The 13618-nt window shown below is 40.7% G+C and overlaps 1 protein-coding gene across 4 annotated transcripts in view; it reads right to left on the bottom strand.

The window, feature by feature from the left end:
• Nucleotides 1–13415, bottom strand: part of cltca (clathrin, heavy chain a (Hc)) — a 31271-nt gene extending 17856 nt beyond the window's left edge. Inside the window, exons 1-4 of one of the 4 annotated variants that reach the window (XM_076102375.1) lie at nucleotides 13119–13415; nucleotides 3839–4046; nucleotides 3425–3427; nucleotides 126–394 (exon numbers count right to left, since the gene is read on the bottom strand). In XM_076102375.1, coding sequence (XP_075958490.1) covers nucleotides 126–394; nucleotides 3425–3427; nucleotides 3839–4046; nucleotides 13119–13160 — 522 coding nt within the window. In that variant the 5' untranslated portion in view covers nucleotides 13161–13415. Of the gene's footprint in view, nucleotides 1–125; nucleotides 3251–3424; nucleotides 3428–3838; nucleotides 4047–13118 lie in introns of those variants that run through there. The other 3 variants (XM_076102376.1, XM_076102373.1, XM_076102374.1) reach the window with 3 other exon arrangements.
• Nucleotides 13416–13618: the final 203 nt, after the last annotated feature.

The raw sequence follows: 13618 nt of genomic DNA on the forward strand, positions 1-13618 counted from the left end.
CAGTGCTTAAGCTACGGCGTATCGATGGTTACTTATAAAGGCAAACAGGCTATCACTGTATATTCTGTGTGAGGAAGAACCGTCTCAATCTTAACTAAATATATTGGGCATTAGACTTTACGTACCTGGGCTGAGATGCCGATGAGAAGGAGCCATTTCTGCTTGGCGTCAGTGCGGTAGTTGATGATCTGGCAGCCTGCCAGGCTGGAATGGCGGTCGAAGACTTTCACAGGCTGCGAGTCGCCCTCCATGCTCCAGTGGTAGACGGCATTGTCAGTCACAAGTGCAACTGTGTTGAGGGAGATCCACTTCCAGAAGGTAACATCGTCCGTCATGGTGTGCGCCTTCATCTTGCTCTTCATCTCGATGTTGAAGATCTGAAGGGTTTTGGAGGCTAGTGGGGGGGGGGGAAGGGGGCAGGAACCAGGCCCCAGAGGAAGGTTATAGTCTCTGACAACAGTGTGTCCCCACACACACACACATTTATAGGAAAGACCAAATTTTGATAGAAAAAGGAGATTCAAATTTGAAATATTGGTAGTCATGACACAGAGGTCATCAAGCAACGATGCCATGACTGTTAGAAAGGGGATGCCATACATGCTGTAGTCGGAAATAGTGGTGTGTATCTGAAGTGTAGTGAGACAACTGTCATAGAAAAACAAGTGAATTAAAATTTCGGCCTCCTGGGAGGCTACACAAGGAGTCATTGTGTCATGTGCACTTTAAGCAAGTCCATTATTCTGTCCTAAACTCTATTGGCATATTATGAAATGGCAGTCCAATAAGAACACACAACTGCAGAGTTCTCCAATGCATGTTGGATTATAGGTCAAATAAGTTAAGACTAATTTTTAGTGCGTGTTAACTTAAACAATCCAGTGAGCAAAACTAAGACAACAATTGTTTGAGGGGCTTCCTGCGGTCTGTGAGAGTGTGAATGACAGAATACCTCTTTATGAGCATAGTCATAAAAAAAATTAAGAATATAGACTGATAAACAGTGTTTTACTAAACTGACCATAGCTTTTCAAAGAGGTTTCAACAATATACTCAGTATATATGTGTCATGTATTGTCATGTCCGACTACATGGCCCACCCCATCAAATGAACAGCCTTCATCGAGAGAGACGAAGCAGACAGAGTAGAAACAAGTAACAAACAACTCACAAAAAAGGCAAACACATCTGCGTCAACGTTGGAATACGACAGAAGCATGACGGATACAGGCACAATTAACGGGGAAGGGAGACTTTTGGACAAGAGTCGCAGGAAAGGTTTCCCATAATGATTATGTTTGATTGTTTACAATTGAAGTTCAATGTTTGTCCTGGTAACAGATCATAAACTACATGTTCACAAAAGGTTCACTCACCTGCACTTATATTTTTTAGTTAGGGTTAATTTCGTGACCTCAAGCTTTATTAAGAAGCAGTGTGACTGCCTTGTTTGCTCATTATTCAATACTCGTCGACAGAGTGAGAAAAAGCAAAGACCAATGCGTTAGCACAACTTTCAAGATCAGTTTGTCATCACTAAGCCATGGGATCAGAGTACAGAAAGCAGTGTGGCGAATGGATCACTTGCAGCAGCAGCCAAATTTCAAAGAGCAAGCAAAGGGATTTTTTAATTGGATTATGATCAGCTGTTGGGAGGTGTGTGTGCGCATTGTGTCCGTCCTTCAGAAAGAGTGACATGAAAAGGTTACAGCTCGATTCCGTGTCATACGACAAGGTCGGCTGAGAAGCATTATTATGGTAGAGTGAGCAGGGAAGACAGTGGGGGTAGAAAGAGTGAGGAAGATCTAACCCTACGCTACATAATTAGTGAGGACAAGACAGGTACTATAACTTGAGCAAAATTGATCTGAAGCTCACCAAAACACTGTTGAGCTACTCTAACTGTTCATAAAGTTAACATTGCTTTTTGTGGGAAACATTTTTACTGAGCTGTCCTAATCACTAAAAGACCCAATTTACAGCTAGCGGATGTGATCAGTGTCTTCTTTGAGGCATTAACACCAACTTCATCAGGGTGAAAGTCGCTTTAAACCAATCTTCTTCTAAAGAGACAGAAAACAGAGCCTTATGCGGTTGCTGTGTTACATTTAAGGAGGCAGCATAATGTGAAGAGATGAAATTATTGTCGTGCCTGCATGTCACACGTTTGTCAGCGATGACCTAGAACTCTATAAAACTGCACATTGTACCACATTCTGTTTAACTAAATATAACTAATCCATAAATTCAAAGGGAGGAGAGCTACACACTGTCACACCTGCACAGATATTTCACCAACACCATTACAGGATCAATCCAACAAAAACAACACTTCTATCAGCTATTGCCATCTCATTCCTCATTGTTAAACGTGAACACCAACTGATGTTCACGAGGTATGTACGACTAATGATCTGGGGTAAATAATTTGGTCTTGTCAATGCCCTAATGCTCATTGTGATGACATATTGATACAAGTCACTTTACAAGAACAGCTGAAGGACCTTAGACATCCATTTCATAGCATAAGACTGGGACCACAGGCAGATAGTTAAGACACAAGCTGTTTGGCTCATGAGATGTTATTCTAATAGTTGGGAGGGGACAAGGCCACAAGCTGATTACAGCCAGATGGACACAGAGCTGTTGGATCAGCTGGGCAACAAGTGCTCTTGAACTCTATTTCTCACACCCTGACAAGCGAGCCTCACAGGTTATTATGCAAAATATCTTCTCGTCCCAGGTCACTCCTCATCTGGGACCAGTTGTGATAGAACCAATCAAAATCAAGTCAATGCAGCCATCACATGCCATTAGACTCCCCACATAGGTTAGCACAGTAAGTCTACGCTCTCTGGTAGTTGGAGAAAACTAATCTTCAGTCCTTGGTTTAGAGAACCACAAGTTGGTCAAAAGAATGATTGAAACAACAAATATTAAACACAGCTGGGAAACAAGTGACACAGCAGGTTTGGGTGATGACCACTTCACACCAATGGAAGAAGACATGGATTTCAAATAACAATTGAGAAGAAAATGAAATCATTTTTACCCACAGTATTACCACATTAAACAGGTTCTAATGTAATAAAAATGATGGTATGCCAGCAAGCTATAAGGCCGTGAAAGCTAAATCCTGTTTACGAAGAAAAGGTCCAAAGAATTATCCAGAGATGGGTTTAGATATGTAAAATATTAAAAAGCTAAGCCATTAACAAACAGACTTTAAGAAAATTGTACCAAAACCCAAGTTTAAAGTGCCCAATGGTACACAATGGTTGATCAAGTCATGTCAGCCGTAATAAACAGTCTATATGCTTCATTTGGTTACTGCAGAGGGCAAAGCTGAACAGGATAATTTCATAAATGTCATCTTGAAAACAGGATTTTACTTCCACAATGAAGAAGTTAAATTTCAACTCACCGTCTGCAAACACATAAGAAAGCAGTAAAGAAAAAAAAAGAACATAGAAAAGACAAAAACAAAAACAACAAAAAAAGTCAAAGCAATCATGGATGCTGGACAAAAATAATAAAAATATGCTACTTTGAATATTTACAGGACAAATGTCTGGAAGAAACATACATGTTGGCCGATAAAACCTAATTCACAGTGGAAAACTAAAGTAGCTTATGGACATAAATAGATGAGAATAAATTCTAAATATTCTTAACTATTTAATGGATAATGCCGCTATATTGAACAAACATGACAGAACAGAGTGCTACAGGCCCCTTACGGGGATTAGTTAAAAAAACAACACTGAAATAATATAATGTAGTTTCAGTTTCACCGATTTAGAGAAATGTGGTCTGCAATGCCAACACACTGCCTTACCTTTAAGTGCAATGACTTTGCTGGCTGGATTCATGATGGCGCTGTCGGCTGAGATGGGCCTGCGGATGGGTGTATTGGGGTCTGCCATGTCAATGATCACCACCTGACTCTGCTCACCCACCTTCTCACGGATGCAGATGAACTTATCCGACTCCATGGTTAGGGTGCTGAAGCCTATGTTGGATGGATTGATCCCCAAGTTTTGGAGCTAAGAGAAAGGGGGGGAAATGGGGGGGGGATATGTTAGGTTGAAAGAAAATAGCCTGCAAAACAGTTAAATATAATTTGCACAGATAATCAGTGCCAATATTGAGATCACATTCTTTTTGCCACAATCATCATCTCCAGGCTGCCATTTGCCAAGGGGCAGTTCGAATGCATAACTGCAAACCAGTGCAGTATTTCCTCAGAGATGTCCAGGCAACCATGTGGCGAAATAACCGGAGGGAAAAAAAACAACTTGTCGGACAGCAGGAAGTGACTTTCAAGTTTTGCAGTAAGTGTCAGGCGGCTCACGAGCCCCAGTTAACATTGTACACAGCAATTATTATTTCTAACAGTCAAATTAAATAAATGCCTGGTCCTGATCGAACAACAACAGTGTCCAAGAAGAAGGCTTGGACACTCTGGTCAGCTGCCTCACACTACCACAGCCAGCTGATGAGGTCATCAAGCCTGACACTGAACAGCAGCTCTGTGGACACATGGAGCTGTGGCGCGGTCACAATGGTTAGAGAGATGGGCTGGGCAGAGGGCTAACCCACCGCCAAGTTCTCAAAGCAGGGGCCGAAGAGTTCACTACAACCATATTACACCACACTGTAGTCTCACTGCAGTCTGAATACCAGACGCCGAACAAGGTCCGACTTCTTGCAACCGACTGCATTTGGGGAGCGGTTTGTCAAGGCTACGAGTAACACTATAGACTTTTTTGTCAGAACTAATGTCCTGACAATCACCTGCGATAAAGAATTAACGCTAAATTGACTCAACCAACAAAGTAAAAGTTTGGCTTCAGTTTCCCTGAATTCCCTAATGTCCCTGCAGAACAAACAACGTGATACAGGACATAAAAAGGTTTAATCAAAGCAAAAGCCCGAGGCTATGGGTGAAATGCTTTGCAGCACATAGCCCAACACCAGCAAGATCTGCAGCCCGGTTTACTGCCAAGGCTGGAAACAGGGCATCCTGCCTGCCTCACACAAACCCTGACACAGCACAACCTACGAGGGCACTGCCAGAACAGCTCTGGGCAGGAGTGTCAAGACTCTGGTACAAGTACAAACCGTTGTTCATTGTTACAATTCTAAAATGAAACCACTGTAAACCAGATTTTTAACAATAACACTGAACATAGCAAACAGACAAAAGGCTTTCACTACACAAACGGAACTTCGTTGTCTTCTTGCTAACAAATTGCAAATGGCAACGCTAGCACTGTGAAGTAAACCTGGAGGAAATGAAACTACGTTTGCTGTTGCAATTTCCTCTACTTTCGCAACCTAACAGCAATATGCCTCAGTTGTACAAATTACACTGGAGCTTGACTTCCTGATCGAACTTGAGGCACAGCAGCTCTGTAGATGCATCTTTACAAATGTCTTTTGTAGTCAATTACTTACCTTTGTTGTGACATAATTTCCATTTGCCTTAACAGGCCAGATACAATTATTTCCCACACATGGAGACAAGTACCTTGAACATGCACTTAAAAACAAATGGAATAAATATAAACAAATAATTACTTACAAATATGTATTTGCATTACAATATTTAGCTGCCATTAAAACATCTGATTATTTTATCCCAATCAAGAAAATGCTAAAAAAAATCCATCCAACTACCCATCATTAAGTACAGTCTGTGGTGTTTAGTAAATTCTTATTAAAAAAAAAAAAATAGTATTACAGCAAACTGATAAGATCAAAATCTTAAGCAGACAGGTGTACACGAATGTGTACCGATGGTCATGAATAACGGACAACTCTATATTGAAACTACTTTAAGACCTTTTGGCTGAACAGGGAAATGTTAAATTAGCATTCTAATGACTCTACTGGCAAGTATTAATGACTGCTTTACTTTACCAATCACTCATAATTTGTGGCCACATAATTTACATTTTCAAATGTCAAGAGTAGTTTTGTGAACACAAATTGGATCTCTACAAATAAGCCTTTAAGCTTGCCAGCCACACCAGTGTTTGGTGGCGTCGAGTTTTCATTTCAAGGCTTGCCAATGATAAAATGTGGCTCCACTGTCAACAATCGGCTGCAGTCTAGTCCTAATCGGCTAACAGAAACCACAGTTCCAGGAAATGCTCAACGAAATGGGAACACCTTTTATCAATGACAGGACACACCCTCCCCCAACCACATTCTTTCACTAGTGTGTAACCCCGTTCCCTCTCAGTGACACTGTGATAAACGACCTTACCGAACACGTCTTACTACCAGCTATGGGGAAAGAACTGAAACGTGGTCTGTAGCAAGCGTCCACCACAGGGTTTCATGGTTTTTCATTACTTGAGGGTGACATCATACAGCAACGTCATTGTAGCTTCCATGCTTCATTGTCCGGTACACCAGCCTTGTTTATTCAAGCAACATTTATTTAAACGCCAAACAAAGGGAAAGAGCCCGCAGAGCAAAGACGCTTTACTAAGTAGTAAACACTTTCTTTAACTTGTCTCTCTAACCTCTATAAACCAGACTGAGGTATGCCTACGTGTTAAGCAGGACAGGAGGCTATCTATCATTACACAATAGCTTTCTAGACAGATTTACTTGCTCTCTCTCACTCTACCATCTGTCATCTATTCTGGGATCAGCAGGAAGTCCTTTCATTCACAATGAATAGCATTCGTAAAACAGGAAAGAGCAGCATGGCCTAATCACAATGAATATGTTACCTCTGTTCCCTGGACTAAATAACAACAAACGGTCAGATGTTGCAATGCCGGAACATGGACCACACCCCAGTTTGGTCTGTCAGACTGGTTTGCTATGGAAACCTTAAAGCAATAAACTGCTGGTGGGTCAACGCTCCTGTGACATCAATGAACAGGAATTTGGGTTAAAGCAGGTCAAACCAGTGGAGCTACAACCCATGTGGAAAATCATTGAGTCGTTTAGTCTAGCCCGCCCTGGCCCTGCTGCTTTTAGCTCTGCTGTTATATAAACAACTTTTCTATCGTCTCATACGTTACATACATGAAATTCGACCTCTGCCTTTAACCCATCCTAAGCGTTCGGAGCAGTGGGCTTCAGGGTATCGCTCAAGGACACATGTAGACAGGAGGGGCCGGGGCTCGGGCCCAAGCATTCATGGGCAGATGCCAGCCTAAAACCTATAAATCCATCTGCAGCCAATTAACAACAGTTTAGCAAGAGGAGAGCACAAGGGAGACTGGTCAGAAATCTAAGTGAGAAGGAATGGCATGTGTATGCTAGCATGATGATCAACAGACTAATCTGCTGACTGTGTACAACGCATGTAACACAAACCTTGCTAACAGAGAAAAAAGCAAAGTCAAGAGAAGGAATAACAATCAATTTGAACGCTGAACGCTATTGTTGCAAAGACTAGGCCAGCTAGCCAGAGAAATGGCAGCAACAAATTGCCAATAAGAGGCAACATGAGTCACTATTACACACTACGCATTACTATTATTAATCACTTGACAGTTAACCCAGCCTCGATACTTTACTCCATTTTAATCACTTTAAGAACTGCGTCTTCAATGACATTATAGTAGGGCATGTCCCTGTAAGGCAATATTTTTCCAACCGAGTCTCACAGAAAGCTCATCAGTTGATGTCAGCCATCAACACTTTTATCAGGACAGTGTCAGGAAATGAGTGCTTACTGCATTTACACCAATCAGTCAAGTTAACATGATGATCTACTTCTGCTCAAAGGAATCCGTTACAAGAATGTCATAGTTGATAATTTTGTACAAAAACATGTTATCAAAGTTTATGTCATGAAAGTCAAGAAGTCCATGAGATATTAAAAGAAATCAGTTGCTGTGACACAGCAATACCGTTCTCATACTTTTTTGCCACCAGAAAAAGTAGTGGCCAAGCATGCAAACACTCACAACCCCGATTACATGTCATAGATGGATTAAGTGTAATAAACCCTCACTCTGAAGGCACAGCAAGCGCTTCACTGTGGAGGACCAAAACAAATCAGCTCAAGCAATTCCCCTCCTTTCATCAGGAAAGGAGAACCAATTATCTTGATTTCATTGTAGTACCACCACGGTTCTGTGACTATAATGCTTGGTTCGAATTCAGATGTCAAAATAAATGCTATTTAATTAGTATCTGCCCTGATTTATTACTAAACAAACATTTAAGGGAATTACAACAAAGTACTAACTTTTGGCATCAAGTTACTTAAACATCTTTGTATTTTTCTTCAGCATGTGAACCCATGAGAACTTCCCTGCAGCTGTTGCAATATCAGGCATATATTTGATATGGGTCCAAAATCCCAACACATGTTTATGCAACTCTTGGCCAATGCAAATAACTGATGCATCCATGCAGCCCTAGTGCTGATGTTTTCCTGCTCATTTGAGATGATCCATAGCAAACAGTCATCCAGCTCAGAGGACACATGTTCTCTCGTAAGAAAGCTCAGTAAAACTGAATAAAGTCAAAGTCAAAATTGAGCTGATGGTTGCTTTTCAGGAATCAGCCAGCACATATTAACTATTCTTAACGACGCCAGGGGAATCCCATTTGTTGATTTAACCTGTATGCTCCTCCTTCAAAGGAAAGCAGCATCTTGCTCAGCAGAAAAAAAGCTGCGTGTGTCCCACACATGTAAAGTTCAAGGGAGGGCAGGGAAGGATGTGCTATGTAATGTGCTGAGGCTTGCAGCACTTCATTGCAGTGCTCCACAACAGGAAACCAGGGACCCATTGTCTACCAGGACTGAAACAACAGGCCTGCCCAGTGCTGCCTCCTCCACTACCATGTGACACGTGTGGGAGACATGTGACCAGCCCAGGGGTGAGGAGCAAGAGGGCTGCCTTTACTATTACTGATAAAGCGAGAGAGGGGGGGGGGGGGGAATGCATGCATTTCTGGAGCTCATCCAGCTCCACTCCAGGCCAGTTCTGCTGAGGTGGTTTTGGGACTACAGTTTCCTTTTTTCTCACAAATTCACGCTTTATCTTACAGTTAGACAGTGCTGCAGAATGTCATGTGTTCAGCAGTTCTGTATCCTCACCGGCCTGTCACGAGATATCAGCTGGTCAGTTACCCGCACAGTTCAAAGTGCACCATCCAACCCTTGTAAGGTAATAGCAATCTAATGCTATTCTCTCTAGGCAAACAGTAGGGATGTAATGGTACTTGTATGTGCCACAAACAAAATCATACTTATTACAAAACAATGGAAATTAATCTGAATTATATGCATTAATTGTCAGCACTGCCAGATTACAAGTCCCATCTTTTTTAGAGTATTCAGGGAACTAAGTCCTTTCTCAGACCTCAAACATCTAATTTAATCTGAATGAATTTGACTGCCAATTACACTTGATTCTTTCCCTCGAATCACCATTCAGGGCAAATTTGCAAATATTAGTCACAAAGTTGGCAGCTGGGATCTGAGGACACTGCCCACTTAAGTAAGGTAGTAACTCCTAATGGGTGTTTACAACAGAACGTAAGGGTAATCACTTTTATTTATATTAAGTTTGCCTTTGTTTCCCCCTTTCAAAAGTTTTGATAACTCTGGGTTCGTGTGATTCTCTGTGGCTATTCAGGGTTGATGAAGTGTCTGACTAAAAAGTGGTCAGATCTGAAGAAAAAAGCAATGGCATGAAACTTTAGTATTAAAATATGTAAGTAAACTTTTTTTATTTATGATACAATTGCCAGGTGTTCTGGGGAAAATATAGACATTTAACAAGAAGGTTCTTGGTGGGTGTTTTTGAGCAAGGACAGTTGGAAATGTTTTGTAAATATAACAGATTACTGTGTATACTAACAAAACATACACATGTAGAGAAAGTAAATTAACAGTAACATGTCATTACGGACATGCACGTGAAATACTGTGTTGAATTAAGACAATATTTGATAAGCTGAGGCTTTTCACTCAATTAATCATCAACAGTGCCTATTTGGCCCAGGAAAGGAAACCTGGATTGTCAAACCATGCTTACTAAATACTATATGCAAGGGAAGACTTTGTCAACAAAGACTGGGCACCATGTTATCATTACGTAAACAGGACCGAGAGACATTTTTAATTATCAGACAACCAACTTCCAGGTAGGTATGTGTATCGAGGACACTAGTTCCTTACTGATCAGAACCTTTCCACTGATATGCTCCTGAGAAGAAAGCTGCTAGTCAGTAAATTGTTCATTTAACATTTTTTAAAACATATTTCCAGAACGCATGACATATTTCATATAGATCACGTGACAAACTGATTGCATATACAATGTTGTGTAGTAAGTTACAGGTATTTTACTTGACACTTGTGCAATTAAAGTTCTTTAACTGGAGTCTGCACTCCACTATATAAATGGATGATATATAAAAATGCAAGCCATGCAAGTAGACCGGATGAGAGAAGACACAATTGCAAAGTTTGAGGGAGGAAGACGGGGAGAGAGAGAGAACTGGAGAGAGAGCACAGACAAAGGTAAATGCTTCCTTTCAAGCTGTCGTAGGCAATGCACAGCTGGCTCCGTGTGTTAGCTTCGTACATTAACTCAAATTCCTGCAGGCGATGTCAATGAGAGAATCATGCGTGTAAGCTTCAATAAAAAAGTAGCATCATCAAAAGTATAATTTAGACAACTGAGAAGTATAAAATCTTGATCATTTTACCACACTTTCATTTGATAGACGATCAGTGAGCCTTTAATTCTGCTCTGTGGTTATTCACAATCACATAGAAAGATCGACAGCTTCAGGAGATATTCACTATGATACTGTTTAATGTTAACTTTATTAACACAACTACATATACTAGCATCTTAAACTATAGGCCTATACAAAATAGGAGTTCTTTAAGAAGTTTTACGAGACTTTGTTCAAATGACTTACTTGAAACCAATTGCACAAAACAATTTTCATATCACCTCTCACTGACCCATAATAACAGAAGGCTCAAAAGGCATCAATAAACTAGGATAACTTCCATCCTGCTACCAGGGTGCACCTGTAATCTTATTCCACCTGATAAACTCATTAACAAGATTAATGAACCAACTTCTCAGAACAAACCTATTATAAATGAGCCAACACAAAAAAAAGAGGCAACTGTGACAATTTATAGATTTCAGTTTATATCGTCCAGCTTTAATATTCTGCATGATCTGCTCAAGTGATGCGTGCTGTGAAACATGCATGAAACAGCATATGCAGGTCATGCATTAGTGATAGTTGCTGGAGATCTCTTGGGAGTTGATTAGTCACAAAAAATGACCTTGTGACACGTCAATGACACAAAACAGGAAAAGCACACAGTTCATATCACTAGATAGATCAGAACTAGAAGAAGCTACATGTGAAATACACTGGTTCCCTGAATGAAAGCTTATAGTAAAATTCAAAAGCTACAACCGGTATGATTTCATTACAAAGATGTAGTGTCGGGACATGATTGCATAAAGCCTGTCACTTTACTAAAGATAAAATATTAGCTCAATTATAATTCAGAGTATCCACAGTAAGTCACCACAGACTGCAGTGCTGCACTGTAAATTAGTTTATTGTCTTTTGTTTCAATATCATCAAAAGCAAACAAAAACGACAAAAAAAAAAATCAAGACAAATCTAAAGACAGCAACCACCTGCTTTGAACAAGAACCCAACCTCACAAGATATGTAATAACTGTGATAGTGTCATGGTGGCAGGAAGAAATAATAAGACCAGTAGGCCTGGGTTCAAACATTCATCTGCTAAGCTGTCACTGAACAAGGTGCGCTGAAAGTCACAATCTACTCCAATAGTACTGACCCTGACCTCACATCAGGGATCAGTGTCAAAGCACTGTTATTACCAAGTGTTGAACAAAGGGAAATTAAGGGGAAAAAACAGCAACAAGAACAGCCTGGATCACAAGGAAATTGTCTAACTTTTAGCTCAAAGTCATCGGTCACATAAGCCTGTGAAGCCCAAAGCTGTTTTTTTTTTTTTTTGGGAAAACAAATAAAAAGTTTGAACAAACAAATGACAGTCTTAAAGCCAATAGGTGAAGAGATCATATAAATCACCTGAGGCTTGACTGAAACGCCACTATAATTTATTCATTACATCTTGAAAGTCAGCCCTCCGGACTGAATCCATAAGCGTGGAGAGCCATGGATGTTTCCACTTCCTCAACCTGACCAACTGGCAGTATAAATCGGAGTTATAGCAAAGGTGTGGCCATTTAAACCAAGAAGCAAGCCCAGTCCATATAGTGCAGAGGCCTGCACATTAAGGAAACCACCTGTTTTCTAGTATTACAGACGTGTGTGATACCTGCTTTGTTTCTACCATATCAAAGGAATCGACAAGCTATCGACAAGCTAACGCATCACGTGACCATATCTACAACCTGTCAACGTCATTATCCTCCTGTGGTCGGATAATCGCTTTCAACGTTACACGACAATGCATATTCGAGATTATGTAAACGCTAAACAAGTAGGTTAACTGTAAAAGTGTAAATATGTTTTACTTAACACTCAGCTGTCACGTGACTATATGGGAAGTGGTGTACGAACTGCGGTTCGACCAGGTCAGTGCAGGTAATACGATAATTAACAACTAAATATACAACGTTTGTTGTTAATTATCCTCAAAGAAGCATCGACAGTGCCCATTTGTACTAATATTATAGCAATGTGTAACGTTACTCTGATAACACCTTTTCTGAGAATATGTTCACTGCCGATAGTTATACGTTACGTTAACTCATAAGAAATGGCTGGGACAACGCAACATTTATGATTACGACTCGATAGCCTTTGTATAAACCTTTTGTTTGTGTCGCCCAGTGGCAGGCTTTCGTCGTTTAACGTAAATCACGAACCAGGGTGGTTAGTCAAAGTGTTAGCTAGAAGGCTAGATGCTAACTAAGATAAACGTCATCCACCCTGCCAAGCTAGTTAGCATAGCTCGCGTTAGCTACCTCAGCTTGTTAGCAATCCTTAACTTGTGTTTGAAAAGTCCCTTGAGTCACTCGGGATATCGCAGTGATTAAGACTGAAAGACAGCTTTACCAAACAATTCAACCATTCATTCATCCACATACCTGCAGGTGCTCCTGAAAGCGAATAGGCAAGATCTGAGCCATGGCGGGTCCTCTCGCTCTCCTCCGCTTCTAATGCTAACAAATTACGGCTTCTTCTCCTATATCCTAGCCAGACAGCCAGCAGGATTCTAGTCTAAAGTCCAAATGAATTAGTAGTAAGCCTTGTGTAAAACCTGCTGTCGGTGTGGTGGTACTTTATAATTCGTCCCTCAACTGTTTACTTGCGGTCTTCCCCTGGCTAACAACCGACTGCCACTACACCGACTCCCTGGTCCTGCAATGGCGGTGGAGGTTGGGCTGAAGATAAAACATCCCGGAAATGGAAGTCCACTCGGTGAGGCGGATGAATACGCAGTCACACTTTTTAAAAGTGCATCATGGCGTGTATAATCACTATTTCATTGGTATATTTAGAAATATTTAATACATTTAATGTTGTATTTGAATTACCAAACAGTGACACAAGACCTGGACATACAAATATATAAAAAATAAATGTG

Source organism: Anarhichas minor, unplaced genomic scaffold, assembly GCF_050575085.1.
Source record: "Anarhichas minor isolate MPS153535 unplaced genomic scaffold, ASM5057508v1 ptg000027l, whole genome shotgun sequence".
Classification (NCBI taxonomy): domain Eukaryota; kingdom Metazoa; phylum Chordata; class Actinopteri; order Perciformes; family Anarhichadidae; genus Anarhichas; species Anarhichas minor.